The following is a 20,680-nucleotide window of genomic DNA, read 5'->3' on the forward strand; positions in this document are numbered from 1 at the left end:
GCTTTCAAGCTGGAAGCATATCACATGGTCGGGGCGCAGATGTGTGCTCTTGGCCACGCCATGCCCTAAAGCAGAGGGTGGAGAGGGCGGTGGGCCTGTTGCCCGCCTCTGAAGGCAGTGTCCTGCTGAAGCACAGCCACGGCCATGCGCTGACACCTCGTTTGTGGCTGCTTTCAGAGCTGAGCAGTTGAAGAGAGACCCCAGGACCTGCAAAGCCTGAAACATCTGCCACGTGGCCCTTCAGAAGAAGGCTGCAAGTGACCCCGTCCCATGACCCTCTGATCCTTGTGACCTGCTTTACTCCACCACTGAGAAGCTGTGAGGAGGCCCCACGTGTGGTCTCCCAGGCAGTTATCTGAGACGACCCTCAGGGTCCAGGACGGGCGCCCACCAGTATTTGAGAGCTGGGGCACACGCCTGGGCCAAGATGTGGCTCATGGGAAGATGCCATGACCTGCTCACACGCATGTGGGTGGGACCTGGCTCCACCTCTCAGCAGCTTCCAGGAAAATCTGCAGTCAGCACGACCCCCTTAGTCTTACTTAGACCCCATTTTCACAGCAGCTACTGAACAGCCGAGCCCTTCCCCTCCTCACTGCTCCTGACAAGAGGCTCACGGGCCACACCATGCTTCCCAGAGGAGCAAGGCTCTTTCCTGCTAGAACAGTGGCCCCTGCACGGTGAGACCCTGGACACCCTCTGCACAGTGAGATCCTGGACACTGAGGCTCCGCCTTGCTTGCCTTGTTGTGAGATCAGATTTACATTTCAGGCTCCCCTGTGGCGACGCTCCAGAGCCTGGACTGCCGGAGGCCGCTGCCCCTCCCACAGCTTCCCGCCAGGGGCCTCGTGTCTCTCGTGTTTGCTGCTGCTTCACTTTACATCTTCGCCAGAAGCCAGCAGGACAGCTTCTGAAGCAGACGGGCTCTGGAGCAAATGTACCCTGTATGCTGGCAAGGAGGACCTGAGCGCCCATCAAACACCATTGAAGGGTAACACCACCATCGCCAACTGGAGCAAGTCCCGCTCTTCGGAAGGGAGGGAAACGCCACAGGCTGGGCTGGGCACGAACATCAGGCTTTGGAGCTCTCCTGGCTCCTATCCCAGCCAGGTCAGCACAGAGACCCAGGCACGGCTGCTGAGACCCAGCCCTCAAGGCAGGCGGCACTCCACCCGCTGCGGAGAGGTTCAGGAGGGCCTGGGTCAGCACGGCCAGGATGGCAGGGAAGGCCCCGGCTCTCCTCCTCCTCTCCCTTCCTCAAGAGTGGCCTACAGACAGGAGGCGAGGAGTTTTTACCTTTTAGGGGTGCACAGCAGGTATCTATATTACGGGGCGTGTGGGCTATTTTGGTATAGGCGTGCCAGGCGCAGTGAGCACATCAGGGTCAACCAGGCGTCCATCCCCTCGAGCACTGATCCTCGGGCTAGGATTTCAAACTGCTTGGAGCAACGCAGCCCTGTGCCAGTACTGCTGATGCCAGCGTCCTCAGCGATGCAATGTGGGTCCTGACTCGGCTCCCTGCACACCCCAGTCCCCCAAGGCGGGGCCCGACTTACACCGGATGCCATAGATGGTGAGCGGGTCCAGCTGCTTCTTCCCGTGCTTGCCCTGCCCCGAGAGGTTGGACACGGCCTGCACCTCACGGTGAAAGAGGTAGTCCAGCAGCGTGAGCGCCATCTTCTCGGCTGTGCGGCAGTTGGTGCTGATGTGCAGCATGTCGGAGGGGATGATGGCGCAGCGCACCCGCATCTCAGGGTTGTTCTCGTCGCCCAGCCAGGTGCCATTGGGGTAATCCTCTGAAAAAGAGAAGACAGGATCCTCAGATGGCCAAGGTTCACATAAGCTCACACTCAGGACAGCAGAGTGTTCTGCTCAGACACACCCAGGAAAGGTGCTCCGCGCAGGGCTGGGCAGATCCCTCCTGACTTGCGATGCAGTCACCAAGAGCACTGGAGCCTCCGACTGCTGCCCAAGAAAGAACGGACAAGGAGCGGAAACGATCCCACCACCCCCAGAAGCGGCTGAGGTGTCCTTCCAGTCCATTTCCCATGGATGAATGTGGCAGGCAGGCCGTGTCCTGGCAATCCTCCTTGCTCTGCACTGAAGGCCAGCCCCTCAGAGCTGAGCCCGCCCTGCTAACTCAGTGAAGCAAGCAGATCGCAGCACACCTAGCGCCCCCACATCTGAACCTCCCGGGGATGGCCCTGCCTGCTGCTCGCAGAAGACTGGTGGGTGAGTGTCCAGCAGCAGGAGCCTCTGCAGCACCCAGGGGGAGCACAGGCCCAAGTCCGTCCTCAGGTCTGGAAGAGCTGACATCAAACAAGCTCTGGTCTCACACACCAGGTTCTCTTCACAGCCCCAGCAGGGTAAAAAGCTTTAAAAAAATAAAAATGTCAATGTTTGCCCACATCTGGAAAGAGACCACTTGGCACATCTGTCTCTGGGACAACAGAGAGCCAATGCTCCTTCCTGTGTTTAGAGGACTCTGCACTGAGAAGAGGCTGTTGGGCCCTCACCATGGTCCAAAGAGCCGAGCACGTTCTACCGCTCCCTCTGCGCTGTTGAGGGTCGGCCCGGCCCGGCGTGAGAAAATGGCTGTGTGGGACACATGGAGCTCCAAGGGGCTCTGCACTCCTCCCCGTAGAGTCCCGGCCACCACAGTGTTCTGGGTCACCGCCCTTTCATGCTCTGTAAGCCTCATGCCTCCCCGCTGGGCAGCTCCACAGAGAGCCTGGGGTCTGTGCACCGCACCTGCTCTGAACTCCTGCCCAGAGCACTGGAATTCCTTCCCCTTCTTGTAGCCAAATTTCCTTCCCTGCCACAGACGTCCCTTAACCACATGGAACACACCCCTTGTGATCTTGGGACCCCAAAGGTTACTAAAAACAGAAGGAGAAGCCAAGGCTGCGTCCGGAGGCAGGGCAGGGACACGAGAGCGGCAGGGACACGAGAGCAGCAGGGCCAGGTGCCTGTGGGGCTGCGGGGCCTTGGGACCTGAGCGCCAACACAGTCACACACTCTGCTCATCCCGGACCCGGGACCCCAGCAATACCTCGCACACAGGTGGTACCTGCCCCAGCCACCTGCAGAGCGTTTGGAACCTTCCCTGGGGCCCCTCACACCTCACTGCCAGCCATGCTCTCCCACTGGCCAGCCACTCACACCAAGAAAGACGCAGAGGTAAGGGACTCCAGTGTCAGCAGCCGGCTTGCCGTCGCCCCCGTGCACACGATGCCAGTCCTTGCCTCTGCACAGAGTGTAAGTCACAGCATGCCCCGGATGCCAGCATTCTCAGGGCAGTTAAAATGCAGTTGCCCAGACCAGTGCATTCAGGTGTGGGAATGCGCCATGTTCCCACTGTCAGTGAGGCCACAGCAAGGACCCGTGGACAGGCCCACGCTCCGCACAGAGTAGACAGGGTGGCCAGGCACCTGGAGTGGCCTGAGCTTGCCAGCAAAGCACACTCCTGTGGCGATGGAGTGGGACTTCCCACCTGCCTGCCCAGGCAGTGACGCCCGCCAGTCCCTCTATACCTCTCTGCCTCCCTCCCTCCCAAGCATGGGCTCTCAGCTTCCTAGCGGACCCTTCACAAGTCACTGGTCTTCTCTGAACCACAGACTCCTTCTCTGTGTAACAGCGTCTCCGGGTTGTCCTCAGGTTGACCAAGTACAGTATGTGAAAGGCTTGGTGGCTTGTCAAACTCCCTGCTCAGAGCCTCCCCGTGTGACAGAAGAAAGCTCCACACAGGATCATAAATGAGAAAACTCGCACTCCTGCTTGGAAGCTCAGCAGCTTCCCAAACAATCTCTTCCGACCCTGAAGTTGAACCAAAGTGAGGCTACAAGAGTCTCCCTACCCCTGGCACGTCCTCCCCTGTGGAAGGGTGGAAACCTAAATACCCCCCACGAGGGGCCGGGACCTAGAAGGGACCCCACGCTATGCCAGAGTCTCCAAGGCCCAGGGCCAGGACCTAGGAGGGACGCCATGCTATGCCGGAGTCTCCGAGGCCCAGGGCCAGGACCTAGGAGGGACGCCATGCTATGCCGGAGTCTCCAAGGCCCAGGGCCGGCTACAGTCATGCCACCCTGGGCATCGCTGCCTCAGAACGTCTGTGAGCTTTATTCTGAAATGTCCCAATATTGACTTTACGGCTCCTACAAGGGCAGCCAGCCCTGCCTACCGGGCCAGGAAGCCTGGAGCACAGCCAAGAAGCCGGTGGCTGCCAGGTGCTCCCAGTGTGCACAGTTCCCTCCACGGGCAGCCTTTCCCATTCCCCGAAACATAAGATTTCCATGAAATATCAGAGCAGGGCTGGTCACCCTGTCCTCACACACACACACTGTCACAGGCAGGGCAGTGTGGCTGGGCTCTTGGCTGTAGCTCAGGATAGAAAACAGCTCTAACTTTTGGAATTCAGGACAGAGATGAGTAAGAAGCATCGATGCTCAGAGGTGGTTCAGAAGTACAGGGATGCTGCTAGGAACATATGCTCAGACATGCATTTTTTCAGAACATCTATCAGTCAGCCTCTATTACATTCCATCTGTATACGAGGAGCGAAATGGAAACATGTGACCTCAAGACTAATGAACGGAGTCTCATGGCAGGGGCTATCTAGAGGCCACAGTTAGAAAGCTAAGAGAATCCAACCTCCGGGTATTTTATCACTTTATCTACGAATCCTTATGGGACACCCAAGTGCCTGGCACTGGGTCTAAAGTTTGGCATCTAAGCCCGTGCTCAGGGTCACAGGCCAATGCCATAGAACACAGCAGTGCAGGCCCTGGCCAGCAGCAGTCCAGTCAGGAAGCAATGGGGAGGGGAAGGGCGGCACAGAGGGGGCATGTGAGCCAAGGCAGCAGTGGTCCAGTCTCTGAGATCTGACGCCACACGCTGCTCACACCATGGCTACAGAGGGTCATGGACTCCATGGGACTGAAGATTTAAATGGGAATCTGCAGGGGAAACCCAAGATGTGGAAGGACGGCAGCCGAGGCAGCTCTGGAGCACTGGCGCCTGCACCACGCATTTCCCAGCGCCACGTGCTTCTCCCGCACGGATGGGAGGCCCCAGACACAGCTCCCTGCTCATGCTGACCTTAGACCATGCCACAGATTTCCTGGTCAGATCTAACCTAAGGGGCTGAATCCTTCCCTGTGTCTGTCCTTGTGAAGGGAGGATTTTTAAAAATGTTCTGCCTTGGGGCCTGGGCAAGGGGCAGAGATTTGCTTGTGGCCCCTGGTGGCTGGGAAGCAGAGGCCGCACAGGCCTAGCTGGTGAATGGGAACTGTCCCACTGCAAGGTCTCCCTGACTCCTGCACCCGGGCTGGGCTCAAGCCAGGGTGACACCCTCAGATGCCATCCAGCGTGAATTGGGGCTGCAGGAATCAGCCTCGATCCCACGCAGACGCTGTTCAACATGGGCTCCCAGCCCGGGCCAGCCAGGCCTCCTGGCAGCGCCAGTACAGAGCCCCAGGTAAAGGAGCATGAATGGAGTGAAAGCCGTTGAGGCCCTGGAGGAGCACCTGAGTACCTGAGTCCCTGCACAGCAGCCGCCCGGTAGCTCCTGGCGTGCGAGACCTCGGCCCTGCTCCTCCTGACTCCCAAGTGCCAGGGACAGTGGCCTGCAAACGAACAGGGAGACAGGCAGGGGTAAAGCTGACCTCAGACGAGAACGGGTGACCCCAAGCAGGGAAGGGGGAAGGAGCCACCCAGGGGAAGAACTCCAAAGAACATTCCAGAGTGGGGAGCAGCACCGACCTAGGCCAGGAGAGGCCACGTGCTCCAGGAAGGTAAGATAACTAGCGTGGCCGGAGCAGGGAACGTAGGGCAGAGGAGGGACACGGAAGGGTGGAGAACCAAGCAGGGCCCAGTCACCTAGGCAGCGAGCAGCGTGGTCCAAGCTGAACTGGCACGGACAGAGGGCACTGGCAGAGGGATAGGCAGAAGGGATGGGCAGAGGGTATGAGCTGAGGGGGCACAAGCTGAGGAGGCACAGGCAGAGGGCACGGGCAGAGGGAGCACGGACAGAGGGGATGGGCAGAGGGAGCATGGGCAAAGGGGACGGGCAGAGAACACAAGCTGAGGGGGCACGGGCAGGGGGCACGGGCAGAGGGCACAGGCAGCTGATTACAGGGCTGCTCAGTAATCCAAGAACGGCCGAGGACCTGGGGTCAGTAGGGCTCACAATGAGACCCACTAGCGTTCCTAGCACTGAGGTTCATTTAACGGGAACTCTGGGTAGATGAGGGTGGTCTCCAGCGACACCAAGCATCTCTGGACTTAGGACATGGAGATCCCAAACACAGGACCCGAGGCAGGCAGCAGGAAGGGCAGCAGCACCCTATGTCATTGGCCTCCCCAACCATCACCCACCCACACCAGGACGTGGGCCATGCAGGGCCAGTGTGAGGACCGTGTGGGCACAGTGGGCAGGGGCTCTCAGCTGTAGCCACCAAGCTGCTAAAGATCCTGAAGCCTCTCTCAGGAACTGACAGTGCTGAAACACACTTAGCTGAGCTCTCACTGAAACGCAGTTAGCTGAGCTCTCTGTGGTGAGAGAGTATTTTTAAAGTGAACACTGGACAAGAGTTCAGTTGTTTTTCAAGCAGTGAGTCGAAATCATGTCAAAGTGTCACTGAGACCCTCCAGGAGGGATGACGTGGGCTCTCCAAGCCCAGACCGAGAATCTCCCTGACTTAGGGAGACAGCCGGCTCCTGGGGGGGCTGCCACCTGCCACCTCCGTCCTCCCCAGGCTCCCACCTCGAGGCAATGTGGGGGGAGCCGCTAAGCTCATCCTCTCGCAGGCTCAGGCCCCACCGAGGGCTGGTGTGCAAACGTCCAGACCCAGTGCACCCAAGGATGGCTGCGCCCTCCATCCCACACAGAGCTGCCCCAGCTCTGGGTGGCTCCTCCTGCACCGCAGGTCACAATGAGCCCTCGCTCCACAACCACTGGCCTTGTCCAGGCCTCAACACTTCTTCCTGACCTTTTTTCAGCACTGCAGGAGACTCTGACTCTAGACTCTGCCTCCACCAGAGTTACCCAAAGGCCACCTGGCCAGTCCTCCCAGGAATCTCCCCCCTCGAGCATCCAGCAGGACCCAGCTTGTGCCGGCCTCTCTGTGTTGGCGGCTCACAGCTCCACGCCCTGTGCTTCCTGCTCAGCACAGCCACATTATCAGTGCTGACCCACCCGTCTACTGGTTCCCATCCACACCTGTGTCCACGGATTTCCTACTGACAACATCACTCCCACTTCACTCCTCTAAGTGCTAGAGATTTTCAGGCATGTTCTCAGACCAGCAGCATCAGCAGTGATGGGGAACTTGCTGAAAATACTCATTCTCAGGCCCCACCAATCAGAGGCTGTGGGGTGGGCCCTGTTTAGCAAGGAGGTTCTGAGGCAAGGGGGTTCTCACCTGTACGAGGAGGGCCCCGTGTGTAGAGAGAGAACATGAAGGATACCACTCCAGGCAGGCTTCCCGCCTCCTGCACCAGGAGAACACAAAGGCCCGCTGAGCTCTGACGGGTGCGGGCAGCGGTCTAAGGACTAGGCAGGGGGCAGGCCCACGTCACACCGCACTGAGGGAGGGCCCGTCCTGTGAGGCAGGCTCCTGAATCCACACCTCCACCACTTCAGAGGGCTCATTTCCTCAGTCCTCACAGTAACTCCAGCAGCTGAGCCAGTCCACTTATCCATCTTACAGGAGAAGTGCTCACACATCTGCAGAAATGAATGACCCTGATAGAGGTCGCAGGCCAAGTGAGAGGCAGACTGGGAAAGGAGGCAAACGCTCTAGGCCATGAGAAGTCCCTGCCTGCTAATGACCAGTGATTCACACATTTCCAGTGTCTCTTCCTAGAAAGCTGCCGACCCTCAAAGACTCTGAGTTTAAATGATGCCTTTTCTGCACTGACATGGAAGGCACTGTCTCATATCTGCTTCCTGATATAATCTGCTGGATTACTGGACTTTTATATATTCAGAATGCCCTCCTGGGGGTAAAAAGGGAAACAAAACAATGATTTAAAAATCCCAGCCTGGAATCTGTACTGTCAGACCACAGTGAACAGTTATTAATTTATCCTTTCTTCTTAGGCAGTCTATAGAAAGGAATTAACCAATAATTGAAATAGTCTTTTTAAGATCCCTCTCTCTCCTACTTTCACTTGAATGCTGACTTCCCAAGAGCAGATGAAACAATTCCGATAAATGTTAGTCTGTGTGTTGTCCAAGACCAAAGCCCTAACTTCACACGAACACCCTGGGAAGTACAGTTCTACGGTCATTTTTCAGGCGATGGCTCAGGATTCCTGTCCCTGGGATTCCACACGTTAGTCCCCTGTAGTCACAGAGGTGACAAATGCCGGATTTCCGTCTCCGCAGGACAGTGAACAAATCAGAAGGCCATCCTTTACAAGTCACTGGGCTGCAGGGTTGTTCAAAGCCTTAGAGCATGGTGTTAATTTCCACAACACAACCAACTCCACGTCAGTTCAGCTCAAGGTCAGCCTTACCATCTCCAGGTAAGTCTTCAGAGAACAGATTCATACTAGATATGCCATCCCATGCCAAAAATTAATTTTCAACTGGCTTTTGCAAAGGCTTACTCAAGCTGTTTATGAATTTCAAAAGCAACTCTGCATAATGGTTCCAACAATGGATAACACAGAGCAAACCCCCGTAGAATTCAAACCTAAAGGCAGCCCAGGCTGCGTGGTGACACACATCACAGCTCAAAATGCTTCCAGAGCCAGGACACGATTAACCGTAACTGTCAATAATTCATCTCTCCTATCCAAGGTGGAGAGTAAGAATTCTACGTGGAACGCATGAGACATTTCATCTGTTGGGCTCCTCATCATTATTTGCCCCACAAGAAAATACAATGTGTTGGGGTATGCCAGGATCCTGGGGGATAGGGACACCCCATAAAGGTAAAGCCACATTTGTCCCAAACACGCCAACTCTGGCCATCTACTGGCTAGATGTCTACGTCACGTATGGATGCTTCAAAAGAACCTCCATTCCCATCAGGTACTAGTGGATGCCTAATGAATATTTGGGATGGGAAAAGGGGAGCAGAAAGATCAAAAGGGGAGGGGAGGGGAAGAGAGGAGGTGTCCTGAGAAGCAAAAGTCCACGCGCCTGGAGGACAACTATGAAAACCAGGTGGGCTCCTGATAGGGTGGCCTCGCTCTACAATCAGGGACTTTATGATTATGTGACATCGTATTTGCGAATTTTAGACATCTGTAACACTGACATTTCACAAACTACACATTACAGAGACTTCAGTTTAGAAATGGAACACTGTACCATTTTCTTTCAAAATGCTTTTTTGGTGTGGGCTGCTTTGTTTTTTTCTGAGTGAGCTGTTTTCCATCAACAATTCTATTGTAAAGATTTTGCCTGTAACGCTTAAACATCTCTTCAAGTGAACAATAATTTAACCCTGAGTTAAAAGGATCCTGCGCCTCCGGGTCACGCAGAGAACCCGAGTCCAGCACCAGTCGGCGCCCGAGCTCTGGAGAGCTGAGCACCTCTAGCGCCTGAGAAGTTTGCTGTCCAAGCGTCTGGTCTTACAGGGCAGGATGGGAAGGGGGTCTTTCCGGGTGGAGGAGGTGGTGGGGAGGAGCCTGGGTGAACTCCTGACTGCTCAGCACCAACACGGTCATGGGTCAAGACTGCTCCCGACACCTCCATCCTAGGGCACAGGCTGTGCATCCAGAAACTCAACCCAAGCTGCTGAGACACCATCAACCCCACTCACTTACCCAGACTGCCCTTCTGGCCGCTCTGTGGCACACAGAGCCACGACTGTTCTCACACTGCTGTCTCCTGTTTCCCTTGGTTTTACTGTGGTCACTCATCTCTCTGCAGTCCTATTCTTATTAGCAATCACCTTAGGACTACCATGAAAAAGTTGTTTCCCTGTTACCTCACACATACAGCACTTATGTTGAAACCACATAAGATGAATTCTGTAAATAAATGTTTGAGGAATATTTGTAGCAAAATGTTCTTCTTTCCATGTGCACGGATGGCATCCCATGGACTGCAAGGTGTGTGAATCTGACCACACAGCACAGCATGGCTACGTGGCTACACATTCTCTTTTCCACGTGCATGGCTGACATTCGTGGACTGTGAGGTCTGTGAATCGGCACAGCACAGCGTGGCTACATGTTCTTATTTCCACGTGCATGGCTGACGTTCCGTGGACAGCGAGGTCTGGGAATCTGACCACACAGCATGGCGTGCCAGCAGCAGCTGAAGGACGGCCGCAGCTGACAACTCTCACAGCTGCCCAACTCTCCCAGCTGTGCCTCACCAGCCTTCACCAGCATCATCAAGGGCTACCATGTAAGTCATTCTACTGACTGGGAGGTCCATGGGACCAATTCCTGGCAATAATTCAATTAGAATTCAATGACAATCCTTCCCCACTGAAATTAAGTACCTAACATTTTACGTGTAGGATTAGTCCATTTTGTAGGAATTAGCAAATGCATACACAGCAGGAATTTAAACTCTTGATTAACAACCTAACTAAATCCCTTAATGGACAAACAGATCCCACTCTAGGTCCATTTTAGCTCAACTTGTTTCTCTAACTCAGCTGGCAGCTTAGTCATTGAACAATGGGGCCCCACACACTTTCAAGTACAAAACAAAGCTATGAGCACACTAAGACCAAAACTACTGACAAAAGGCAAGCACAAGGACAAAGACACAGTCTACTGTTCCCTGCTTTCAACAGTCAGGAGCTACAGTTCTTATTCCAATGAGACACAGTCTACTGTTCTCTGCTTTCAATAGTCAGGAGCTACCGTCCTTCTTATTCCAATGAGACACAGTCTACTGTTCTCTGCTTTTAATAGTCAGGAGCTACCGTCCTTCTTATTCCAATGAGACACAGTCTACTATTCTCTGCTTTCAGTAGTCAGGAGCTACAGTTCTTCTTATTCCAATGAGACACAGTCTACTGTTCTCTGCTTTCAATAGTCAGGAGCTACCGTCCTTCTTATTCCAATGAGACACAGTCTACTGTTCCCTGCTTTCAATAGTCAGGAGCTACCGTCCTTCTTACTCCAATGAGACACAGTCTACTGTTCTCTGCTTTCAGTAGTCAGGAGCTACAGTTCTTATTCCAATGAGACACAGTCTACTGTTCTCTGCTTTCAATAGTCAGGAGCTACCGTCCTTCTTATTCCAATGAGACACAGTCTACTGTTCCCTGCTTTCAACAGTCAGGAACTACGGTCCTTATTCCAATGAGACACAGTCTACTGTTCCCTGCTTTCAACAGTCAGGAACTACGGTCCTTATTCCAATGAGACACAGTTTACTGTTCCCTGCTTTCAACAGTCAGGAGCTACAGTCCTTCTTATTCCAACGAGACACAGTCTACTGTTCTCTGCTTTCAGTAGTCAGGAGCTACAGTTCTTCTTATTCCAATGAGACACAGTCTACTGTTCCCGGCTTTCAATAGTCAGGAGCTACCGTCCTTCTTATTCCAATGAGACACAGTCTACTGTTCCCTGCTTTCAATAGTCAGGAGCTACCGTCCTTCTTATTCCAATGAGACACAGTCTACTGTTCTCTGCTTTCAATAGTCAGGAGCTACCGTTCTTCTTATTCCAATGAGACACAGTCTACTGTTCTCTGCTTTCAATAGTCAGGAGCTACCGTCCTTCTTATTCCAATAAGACATAGTCTACTGTTCCCTGCTTTCAACAGTCAGGAGCTACCGTCTTTATTCCAATGAGACACAGTCTATTGTTCCCTGCTTTCAATAGCTGGGAGTTACCGTCCTTCTTATTCCAGTGGAGTGTCTGTCATAACAAACAGCATTACCTAAGTGAAAAAAAATTAGAATAAAATGATATGGTATCTTTGCAGTATAATAAACTGACTCCAAATTTGATATAAAACAGCATGTCAATTCACACAAGCCATTTGGAATTCTTAAGAAATAAACGTTTTGAAATCTGTGGTTCTCTAAGACTTAAGGCACTTAAATACTTAAACGAGAAGCTAAGAACAATCTGTCTCCTGCAGCTCCTGTCTCTTATCAGAGCCTAAAACAACTAAACAGAAAGACAAGTGCACCCCCCTTTAGCACCTCCCATATTCCTAATGCTTTCCCTCGTAGAAACTCACTGATTCACCGCCTGCCCAGGTGCTCTGGGACAGAGGGGCACAGGCAGGAAGCTGCTGGCCCCATTCTCGGCACATTCGCACCCCCACGGAAATGCTGAAGAGATGACATCACTACGGCTTGAGAGTAAATCTGACATCAAAGACATTAATGGACTGGCTATTTTTCCAACATTTACATAGACAGCAATCATTTAAAGATGACTTCCTCTGTGTGTCATTTTCACCAAGCCACTATGCCAAATAAGGCGGCTCAAGCAGATATTTTCATAACACCGACCACACTGGGATAGACATTCCCAAGGACAGAGTCAGTGAAAGAGATTTATTACAAGAAATGTTTCCTCCTAATGGGATGAGAAAACAGAATGGCTTGGGATGATGACCTCCCCTTCAAAACAAAGTCAAGGTGAAGATGAGAAAAAGTTCTGCAATTCACCCCAATCCTAACAACCTGTGCTGTACAACAAAATTATGTTTGATGAGGACAATCAGTGGCAAAAACGGCTATAAAGTCTGCTCAGAGCCTTTGCTAAAGAAAAATGTCTTACACAAAACATCAAAAGAACTTAAACTCAGACACAAAGAAAATTTGTATTTTTCCTTATAGATACAGATTAATATTAAGCAGGCTTCAAATTTGGTATCTTCTCATAAGTTCATTTAGATTTTTTTGTTTTTATGACCCTGGACTCCCCAGAACTACCAAGTTGTTTTTTGTTTTTTGCCTCAGCTAACACAGTTTAAATCAAACAAACATCAGGCCTGAAAGGGGTGGCCAGATCTATGTGGGGATTTACACAAAACCCACATCGAAAAATAATTACAACAATTAGTCTGTCGTTACTGCAATGTGATTTTCAATTTCCATGAAAATGAAATCAGGAGCACCCCTCCGTTCCTCAAATTCAACGTGTGAAAAATTCCATTGCCCTGACCCTGCAATTCCTACATACACAAAAACCTGCACATCCATGTTCACAGCAGCACTCCTGACAACAGCCAAAAAGTGCAAACAACCCAGATGTCCATCAACTGATGATGGATCAACAGAATATGGGCCATCCGTACCTCAGCATATCACGCAGTCATGAAAAGGAACAAATGCTGGGGCAAAAGCTACAATGTAGGTGACGCTACAGGATTCCATTTAGAGTCAAGGTCCACAACAGGCACATCCACAAGGACGGAGATGAGTTGGGTGCCGGGACTGGAGGCTGGGAGAATGGAAAGTGACTGTTGATGGACACAGGGCTTCTTCTGGGAGTAATAAAAAACACTCTAGAATTAGTCTGAAGTGATGACTGTACAACCTTGTGAATATACTAAAAACCACTGAGACGTATGCTTTAAAACGGTCAATTTTATGGTAAATAAATTAGATCTCAACTGGAAAAAAAAAAAAAAGATCAACTCAACCTCTCTTTCTCTCTTCCCGCCATTCTGCCATCTGAATCCTAGCAATCTGTATTAGAGGTAAAAGTCAATTTTGTGGAAAACATTGTTTTCAATGTTTCAGATAGGGTAATGAGTCTTCCTAACAGGAAAACCTTTGTTCAGTAGACAAATCAACATCGAGTTGCTAGGAAAAATCAACAACTCAGACGCAGAAAAAGAAAAAATTGGAGATGTTCCTAGTAAGGAAAACACGTGCTTTACAACTCCACGCACAAAACTAAGTCTGTTTGGTTTTCTTTTCTCCTCATTGTAGTAACTGACAGTCATCTGGTCACTTACGGATGAAGGGCACACAGAGGCTCTCCGGGGAAGACGGCTCTGAAAGGCACACTGGGCAGGCCGAGGGCCAGGCGGGAGGGTGCCTCAGAGCCCTGCAGGACAGAAGCCCCTGCTAGGAGTCCAAGTAGGACAGAGAGAGTCACATCCTTCTAGATCTCAGAGGAAACGGGCAGTGCGTCATGGACCCCGTGGAAGCTGTGTCCTGCCTCTGCATCCTCTAGCCCAGCAATCTGCCTCTGAGAGGCCATGTCCAGACACGGATCCAAGAGACATGAAAAGACAGCAGGCCAATGCTAGTTTCAATAATGAAAGCTTACAGGGGGCCATCCCTGGAAAGCATCCAGACCTGATGAAATAAGCAAAACTGGCTAAAAGCTACTCTGTCCATCTGCACTAACATGGGAAGATTTCTACCGTGTAGGGGAAAGAAGTGAGTTATAAAATCTTATGAAATGTGCACAAAAAAAAAAAAAAAAAAAGGTTTAGAGATCTCAGAATGGTGGAATCACAAGTTATTTTCCCTTTATTCTTCATTTTTATACTGTATTACTATTTTTTTTTTTTTTTGAGACGGAGCTGTCACCCAGGCTGGAGTGCAGTGGTGCGATCTCAGCTCACTGTAACCTCTGCTACCCGGGTTTAAGCAATTCTCCCGCCTCAGCCTCCCAAGTAGCTGGGATTACAGGCACCTGTCACCATGCCCGACTAATTTTTGTAGTTTTAGTAGAGACGGGGTTTCACCATCTTGGCCAGGCTGGTCTTGAACTCCTGACCTCATGATCCACTTGCCTCAGTCTCCCAAAGTGCTGGGATTACAGGTGTGAGCCACCGCGCTTGTCCTATACTGTATCACTTTTTTTTTTTTTTTTTTTTTTTTTTTGAGACAGAGTTTTGCTGTATTGCCCAGGCTGGAGTGCAATGGCACAATCTCAGCTCACTGCAACCTCCACTTCCCAGGTTCAAGCGATTCTCCTGCCTCAGCCTCCCAAGTAGCTGGGATTATAGGCACTTGCCACCACGCCTGGTTAATTTTGTATTTTCAGTAGAGACAGGGTTTCTCCATGTTGGTCAGGCTGGTCTTGAACTCCCGACTTCAGGTGATCCACCCGCCTCGGCCTCCCAAAGTGCTGGGATTACAGGCGTGAGCCACCGCACATGGCCACTGTATCACTTTTTAAAAAAACAACTAAATTAATTTCTAAAAAAGCAAAACAAACAAACAAAAATCCTACTGCTGCTCTGGCCAAGGAAAGAAGACGCCTGGGACGCACCTTCTGAGTTCAGAGTGATGAGGGTGACGTTGCTCCCAATGCTCTGGCTGCCCGCCTGTCCGCAGCTGGACACCGAGTCGCTGGCCTCCGAGCCGCTCTCCCCGTCTTCATGGTGGCTATCTTCTTGGCCCGGCACCTTCACCACAATGGTGTTCTGCCGACGCCCAGGCACAGCGCTGAACGGGAAAAAAACACACCAACCCAGTGTGGTAAGAGCCACAAGCAGCATGCGAAGGTCAGTGCTTTCCTTATCACAAAATCTAACTCTGCATGGACCAGTGGATCACACAGCCTTCCCATACCGCTCTCTCTACCAAGATTAATAGCAACTCCACAGGAGAAAATGGCCCGGGGCTAAACGAAACTGTATAAAATAAAACTTAACCATTTAAAGAAAATATTTGTATCCCAAAAGAAGTAAAATCGTAACTCACTGGGACTCAGTCCTAGTATGCTGCCTTCTGAGTTCAGCAGTCAACCTATAAAATGCTGGTAAGAGCCTTTTTTCAGGCAAGGTTAAAGGAAAGACTAAATCAGAAGACCGTGCCCAGAGGCCTGGGTCATTCAATCCATGCTGCTGAGCTTGCTGGAGATGGCTCCGCCTCTGCAAAGCAAGCAGCATCTCAAGTACGCCCACAGGCAAAAAACCCTGAAGGGGCTTAAAAAACCCACCGAGATCCCATCGGAGCTGCCATCATCCCAAGGGCTGCTGATGTGGAAAGACAGAACACCGCTAGCAAAGCAGGGCGAGGCCAGCTCCACAAGTGCTCAAAAAAAAGATGATTTAGAGACTTACTACTTCCCTTTTTTAATGACCCTTTCAACATCCCCTACCGTGGACTGCTATGCACCAGAAGAGAAAGGACCACAATTTCTCTATTTGCAAAGTCAAAAAAAGGGGTGCTGAAAACACTGGCCGCACCCAGAGGAGGCTGCACGCTGCACTTTCTGGCCTGGATTCTCCGGAGCGCTGTCCATGCTGAACCTGATCTCAACACTGGCTATGTGTCCGGCTGACCTCAGCGCAAAGTCCCCGAGGCACAGCTGACCCTGGTACCTCCTCACCACCCATCGCCAACTCCTCTCCCTTCACCCCACGTATCAGACCCTCGTGACCACAGCTGCGGCCCTGGAGAACTGAGCTAAGACAATACGGAAAGGGGACGAAGCTGGAGGAGGAGCAATCCACAAAGGAGACTGAGAGAAAAAGCAAACAGAACTTTGTGAAGACACAGATGGGAAAGAAAAAGCAACAGCATCCTCAGGGGTTCACGCAGCCCTAAGGGGCACTCCTGGGGACAGCAGGGCCCGGATGCCAGCCAGAGGCCACTGCACAGCCTTCCCCTCACACAGGGCAGGGATGGTGTCTCCTGTCCACTCCCACCTCTGACCCAAGTTCCGTTCAAAATGTCTCAAGAGAAAAAGGCATAAGAAAAAAGTCATAAACTCAACATGCCTGCACCACTTAGCAACCGTGGGAGAGGGTATCTGTTTGCCTGACACGCTCTGCACAGACAGACAGACGTGAGGACCACTGAGCTAGGTGGGAGGATGAATGCTTTCACTGACTGCTGTGAGGAGACAGAGCCAGCCCCCTCCACAACCCCAGCCAGCACGAGACACAGAAGTCCCTGGCGGCAGCTGCCCCCTGGTGTGGCTGGACTCAGCACTCAGCATCACCCAGCCTGCCCTCCCCGACCTCAGAGAGCTGGGCGGTGCCTGCCAAGCTCAACCCTGTGACCACAGAGATGAAGTGCGTGCTGGACTGTGCCCTGGCTTGGGGACGTTGACTTATTCTCACGGGACTCCTCACAGTGGCAGGGAAAGGTGGGGTTGGTGCCGTGCTACTGACTTGCTAATGACATTTTCCAGGGAATCCGGTGCCCTGTTGCTCAAGGGGTCTTCCATCTTGGCTACAATGGCGTTCTGCCGATCATTGTTGAGTATTACTGTAGTCTGGGGGACGACGCTAGGGAACAAAAGAATCACAAAGAAAAAGAAGGCCTTAAAACAACAACATTCATGGTAAGAGCACATAAGAGTCATTCAACACAGTCCACTCCCAGGGACCCGCAGTGAGGGGGAGGCCTAAGAGTCATTCAACATAGTTCACTCCCAGGGACCTGTCCTGGGCGGGGGAGGAGCCCCAAACGCTAAGGAAGAATAAACTGGAGATGGGGTTTTTAACAGAGTGTAACTTTCCTAATTGTTGGTGTTCTGTCTGCACAACTGGATAGGCTCAGGACAGCTGGGCTGAGGATGCTGAACGTGTGACACAGAATAGACTGTGACTGCACCAGCTGTTATCACACCCAGTTAATAAAGCTTCTGGGGTGACACACTTGCATGAAAACTGGCTTGACATTTTCAGTCACTCCACCCCAAGTAATTCCTATGGGACAGATCTAATGTTCATAACCATGTAAGTGTTGGTATCATTCCAAAATGGTAGCGCCCTAGAAAGAAAGGGGCAAACATCACACTGGATTGGGATGGAAGGACACACGTGCTGCCTCCAGGTTCTGCAGGAACATGTGTGAGCCACAACCAAAGGGCTCAACGGTTCTGCTTTGAAGGAAACAATTCTACCAAAGAACAAACCACGGCCCAGAAACCACCAAACCTGGTGCCACCCTGGAGGAAGCACTAGTGTGTTCAGACAGGTGGCAGCTAACACAGCTTCATCTCAAAGTGCAGACTCACCCACAGATTTCAACTGTGCATTTTTAAGCCTTAGCACTTTCTGGTCACAAGGGATATCTAAGGTACACTTTGTTGTGGAAAGGTGGGGAGAGAAAGAACTAGCACTTGAAATACAAAGTGGTTATCACCTGAGGATAAACACCGTTCTTGAACTTCACTCTCCAAAAACCAACTTGGGAAGCCTGCCTTTCTGTGATTTGCACACCGGAAAATCCAACCTAGTATCCCTGTAACTGTCCCCACCTTGAGTGCAAGCACAGCGCCATGCCATGCCCAAGTAAATCACGGGACCACCAGGTTTTTTCCTAAAATAAAGGTATAATCAACTGCATTTCATTCAAAAATACTACTTTTAAAATTCCTCTACTTGTTATTGGTGACACCTAAAGTTAACACAACAAAACCTGATAAATGACCTACAGATCGGGTATGAAAAGCAGCCCAGGTGGCTGCTGGTTCGGTCACCACAGTCCAGGCTGCGACAGTCCTATACTCCTCAGAGATGTGGAACTGGAGAGGTTACCTGGCTTGCACGAGCTTGGTATGTTCCCCAAGTGGAGGCTATGGAACAATGGTGCCCCCGGGATCCTAGGCTCACAGCATGTGGGAAGGCTGGTACCCCCGGATCCTAGGCTCACAGCATGTGGGAAGGCTGGTGCTCCCGGGATCCTAGGCTCACAGCATGTCCACACACACATTCATTCTCTCTCTCCCCCCATGAGCAACTGAAGAAGGACAGTGCTGCTGAGTGACCAACAGTCCCCTCATGACTATTCACAGTGGCCACTGGCACATTAACGGTCTGAGAAGAAAGTTTAACAGAGTAAAATGTATTCAGGCCACCATTTGGCAAGGTCATTTGACCAATATACCTTTTTTCCCTTGAAGATCCTTATTAAGGTGAAGGAAATCATGTTCTAAGGCAACCAGCTCCCAGCTGGAATAATGTGCCCCTTGGGTGCCCCACAGCTTTCTGGGGCGCTCATGGATGCAGACAGCTCTCAGCAACGCAGTCTCCAGATCCCCACCTTCCAGAACGTCCTGTTTCTTAAAGTGGACTCTCCGTGAGCGAGCATCTCGATGTGTGTGTTCCCTTCCACAAAGCCCTTTTCCCACCTAAAAAACCACCTCTGCTCTGAGCACACTGGACGCACCATCCACCTAGGGTGCAGGCCCCAGGAGCCAGCACAGGGCCACCCGAACACTGGCATGGGTGTGACAAAACCAGCGCCTCGCCGGCTGACTACAAAGCCCTCGGTAAGTCAGCTGGGTTGCAATCCTTTGGTTTCAACAAAACAGATGGAGATCATCAAAAACAGTTTCTGAGAACGGACTACTGAGAGCCCTGGCACATAACTCAAGGAAGCTGAGGACTCCTTCCTCTCCCACATATTACTGGTGTGACCCGAGTTTCCCAGTACCCTAGAGCTACAAAAACCAAAAACAGCAGAACCAACGTGGAATCCTATCTCGTCTAAGCAGTCAAACATAATCAATCATCCATCGATACAATAATTAACCAAAAGGCCCCATCTAACTACTCAAAAATATATTCCCAGTATTTTATTATCAAGAATTAGTTCTAAGTGGGTGACACAGTCACGCTGTTTTGTTCAACCATTGTAGTAGGAACTCAACCCAGAAGGCTGTTTTTTAGCCCTTAGGGCCTTATGGTTAGGAACACAAACTTTTTCAGCTTCGATTTACATCCCTGTTTCTGTTGCGCAGGCACGCGACAGCCACACTAACAGGATGAAATTGTGAGGGAAATGAAACGGAAAGCAAAGTTCAAAGAACAGAAAGTGACAGAACATTCGACTGCCAAAAGCTTATGGGAGAGACGTTCAAAATGCATCATGATATTTACCTTATAATGGAAAAATTAAAAAATAAAAATAAACAAGTTTTGTTTTTAATGATCAATACTATAATGTGCTGTAAAAGTAATTTATTTTAATGTTTAAAAAACGCCAAAAACTACATGCTTTCAACTAACGCAATTTAAATCAACCTCAAATTGCACAAAAGAATACATTTTTTTTTAAATTATGGAACAGTAAGGAGAATGAAGTCCCTAACTAAGGACTGATGTGGAAAAAGTGCCACAACAATACTAAGCGACAAAAAACACAGGTAAGTACAGACGCGCATGTGTGTGCATCGAAATGTGTCTGTAAGGACAGTCAAGAAACTGAGAAGCAGGTCACTGAGCCTCATGAGACCGGCCCTGCAGCATCTTCACAGCACAGACAGCAGCCCACACAGAGAAGCTATTAACCTGCTCAAGGCCACAAAGCCAGTGAAAGGCAAAATCAGGTCTGAGGCCAAAGTCCTCCTGTGACAGGAGCTGACATTCCTAACCAAAACCACTCTGACCCACAGCCCTCAGCACCTTTCATCTGTTTTGCCATCTCCTTACTACGCTTTAGTTTTCCACGTGGCCTTCCCCTGTACAGGGTCCTTCTGTTCATCCAGTGGTGTCTCCCAAAGTCCCTAGAAGAATGCACAGGACACGGCTGAAGACTGTTCGGGACACGGAGGAATTCAAGAGTGAGCTTCCCATTTGAGTAAAATGCCTCTCGATCCGCTGGTTCACATGCTGCTGCTCTACATGCCAAAAGCAAAGACTGAGAATCCCGACCCAGAGCAGAACCCACCGAGCAGGATGCCAAAACGCAGCCTAGAATGTTCTCATCCACTGTGCAGGGTCAGTTCTGAATTCCACCAGGAGGTGCTAAACTAAAGGTGACTTAAAGTCTGAGGGCTGACTGGCGGGAGCCGGCAGCCAACATGAGACCCAGCC

General features: G+C 51.2%; 1 protein-coding gene across 11 annotated transcripts in view; it reads right to left on the minus strand.

Annotated features, from left to right (window-relative positions):
* Positions 1-20,680, minus strand: part of BANP (BTG3 associated nuclear protein) — a 131,968-nt gene that overhangs the window by 63,817 nt on the left and 47,471 nt on the right. For 8 of the 11 annotated variants that reach the window (XM_030924709.1, XM_030924704.1, XM_030924703.1 and 5 more), the window contains 3 exons: positions 17,027-17,143; positions 15,175-15,350; positions 1,557-1,796 (listed from right to left, as the gene is read on the minus strand). In XM_030924709.1, coding sequence (XP_030780569.1) covers positions 1,557-1,796; positions 15,175-15,350; positions 17,027-17,143 — 533 coding nt within the window. The remainder of the gene's footprint in view (positions 1-1,556; positions 1,797-15,174; positions 15,351-17,026; positions 17,144-20,680) is intronic. The other 3 variants (XM_030924708.1, XM_030924707.1, XM_030924706.1) reach the window with 1 other exon arrangement.

The sequence above is a fragment of the Rhinopithecus roxellana genome, chromosome 20, assembly GCF_007565055.1.
Source record: "Rhinopithecus roxellana isolate Shanxi Qingling chromosome 20, ASM756505v1, whole genome shotgun sequence".
Classification (NCBI taxonomy): Eukaryota; Metazoa; Chordata; class Mammalia; order Primates; family Cercopithecidae; genus Rhinopithecus; species Rhinopithecus roxellana.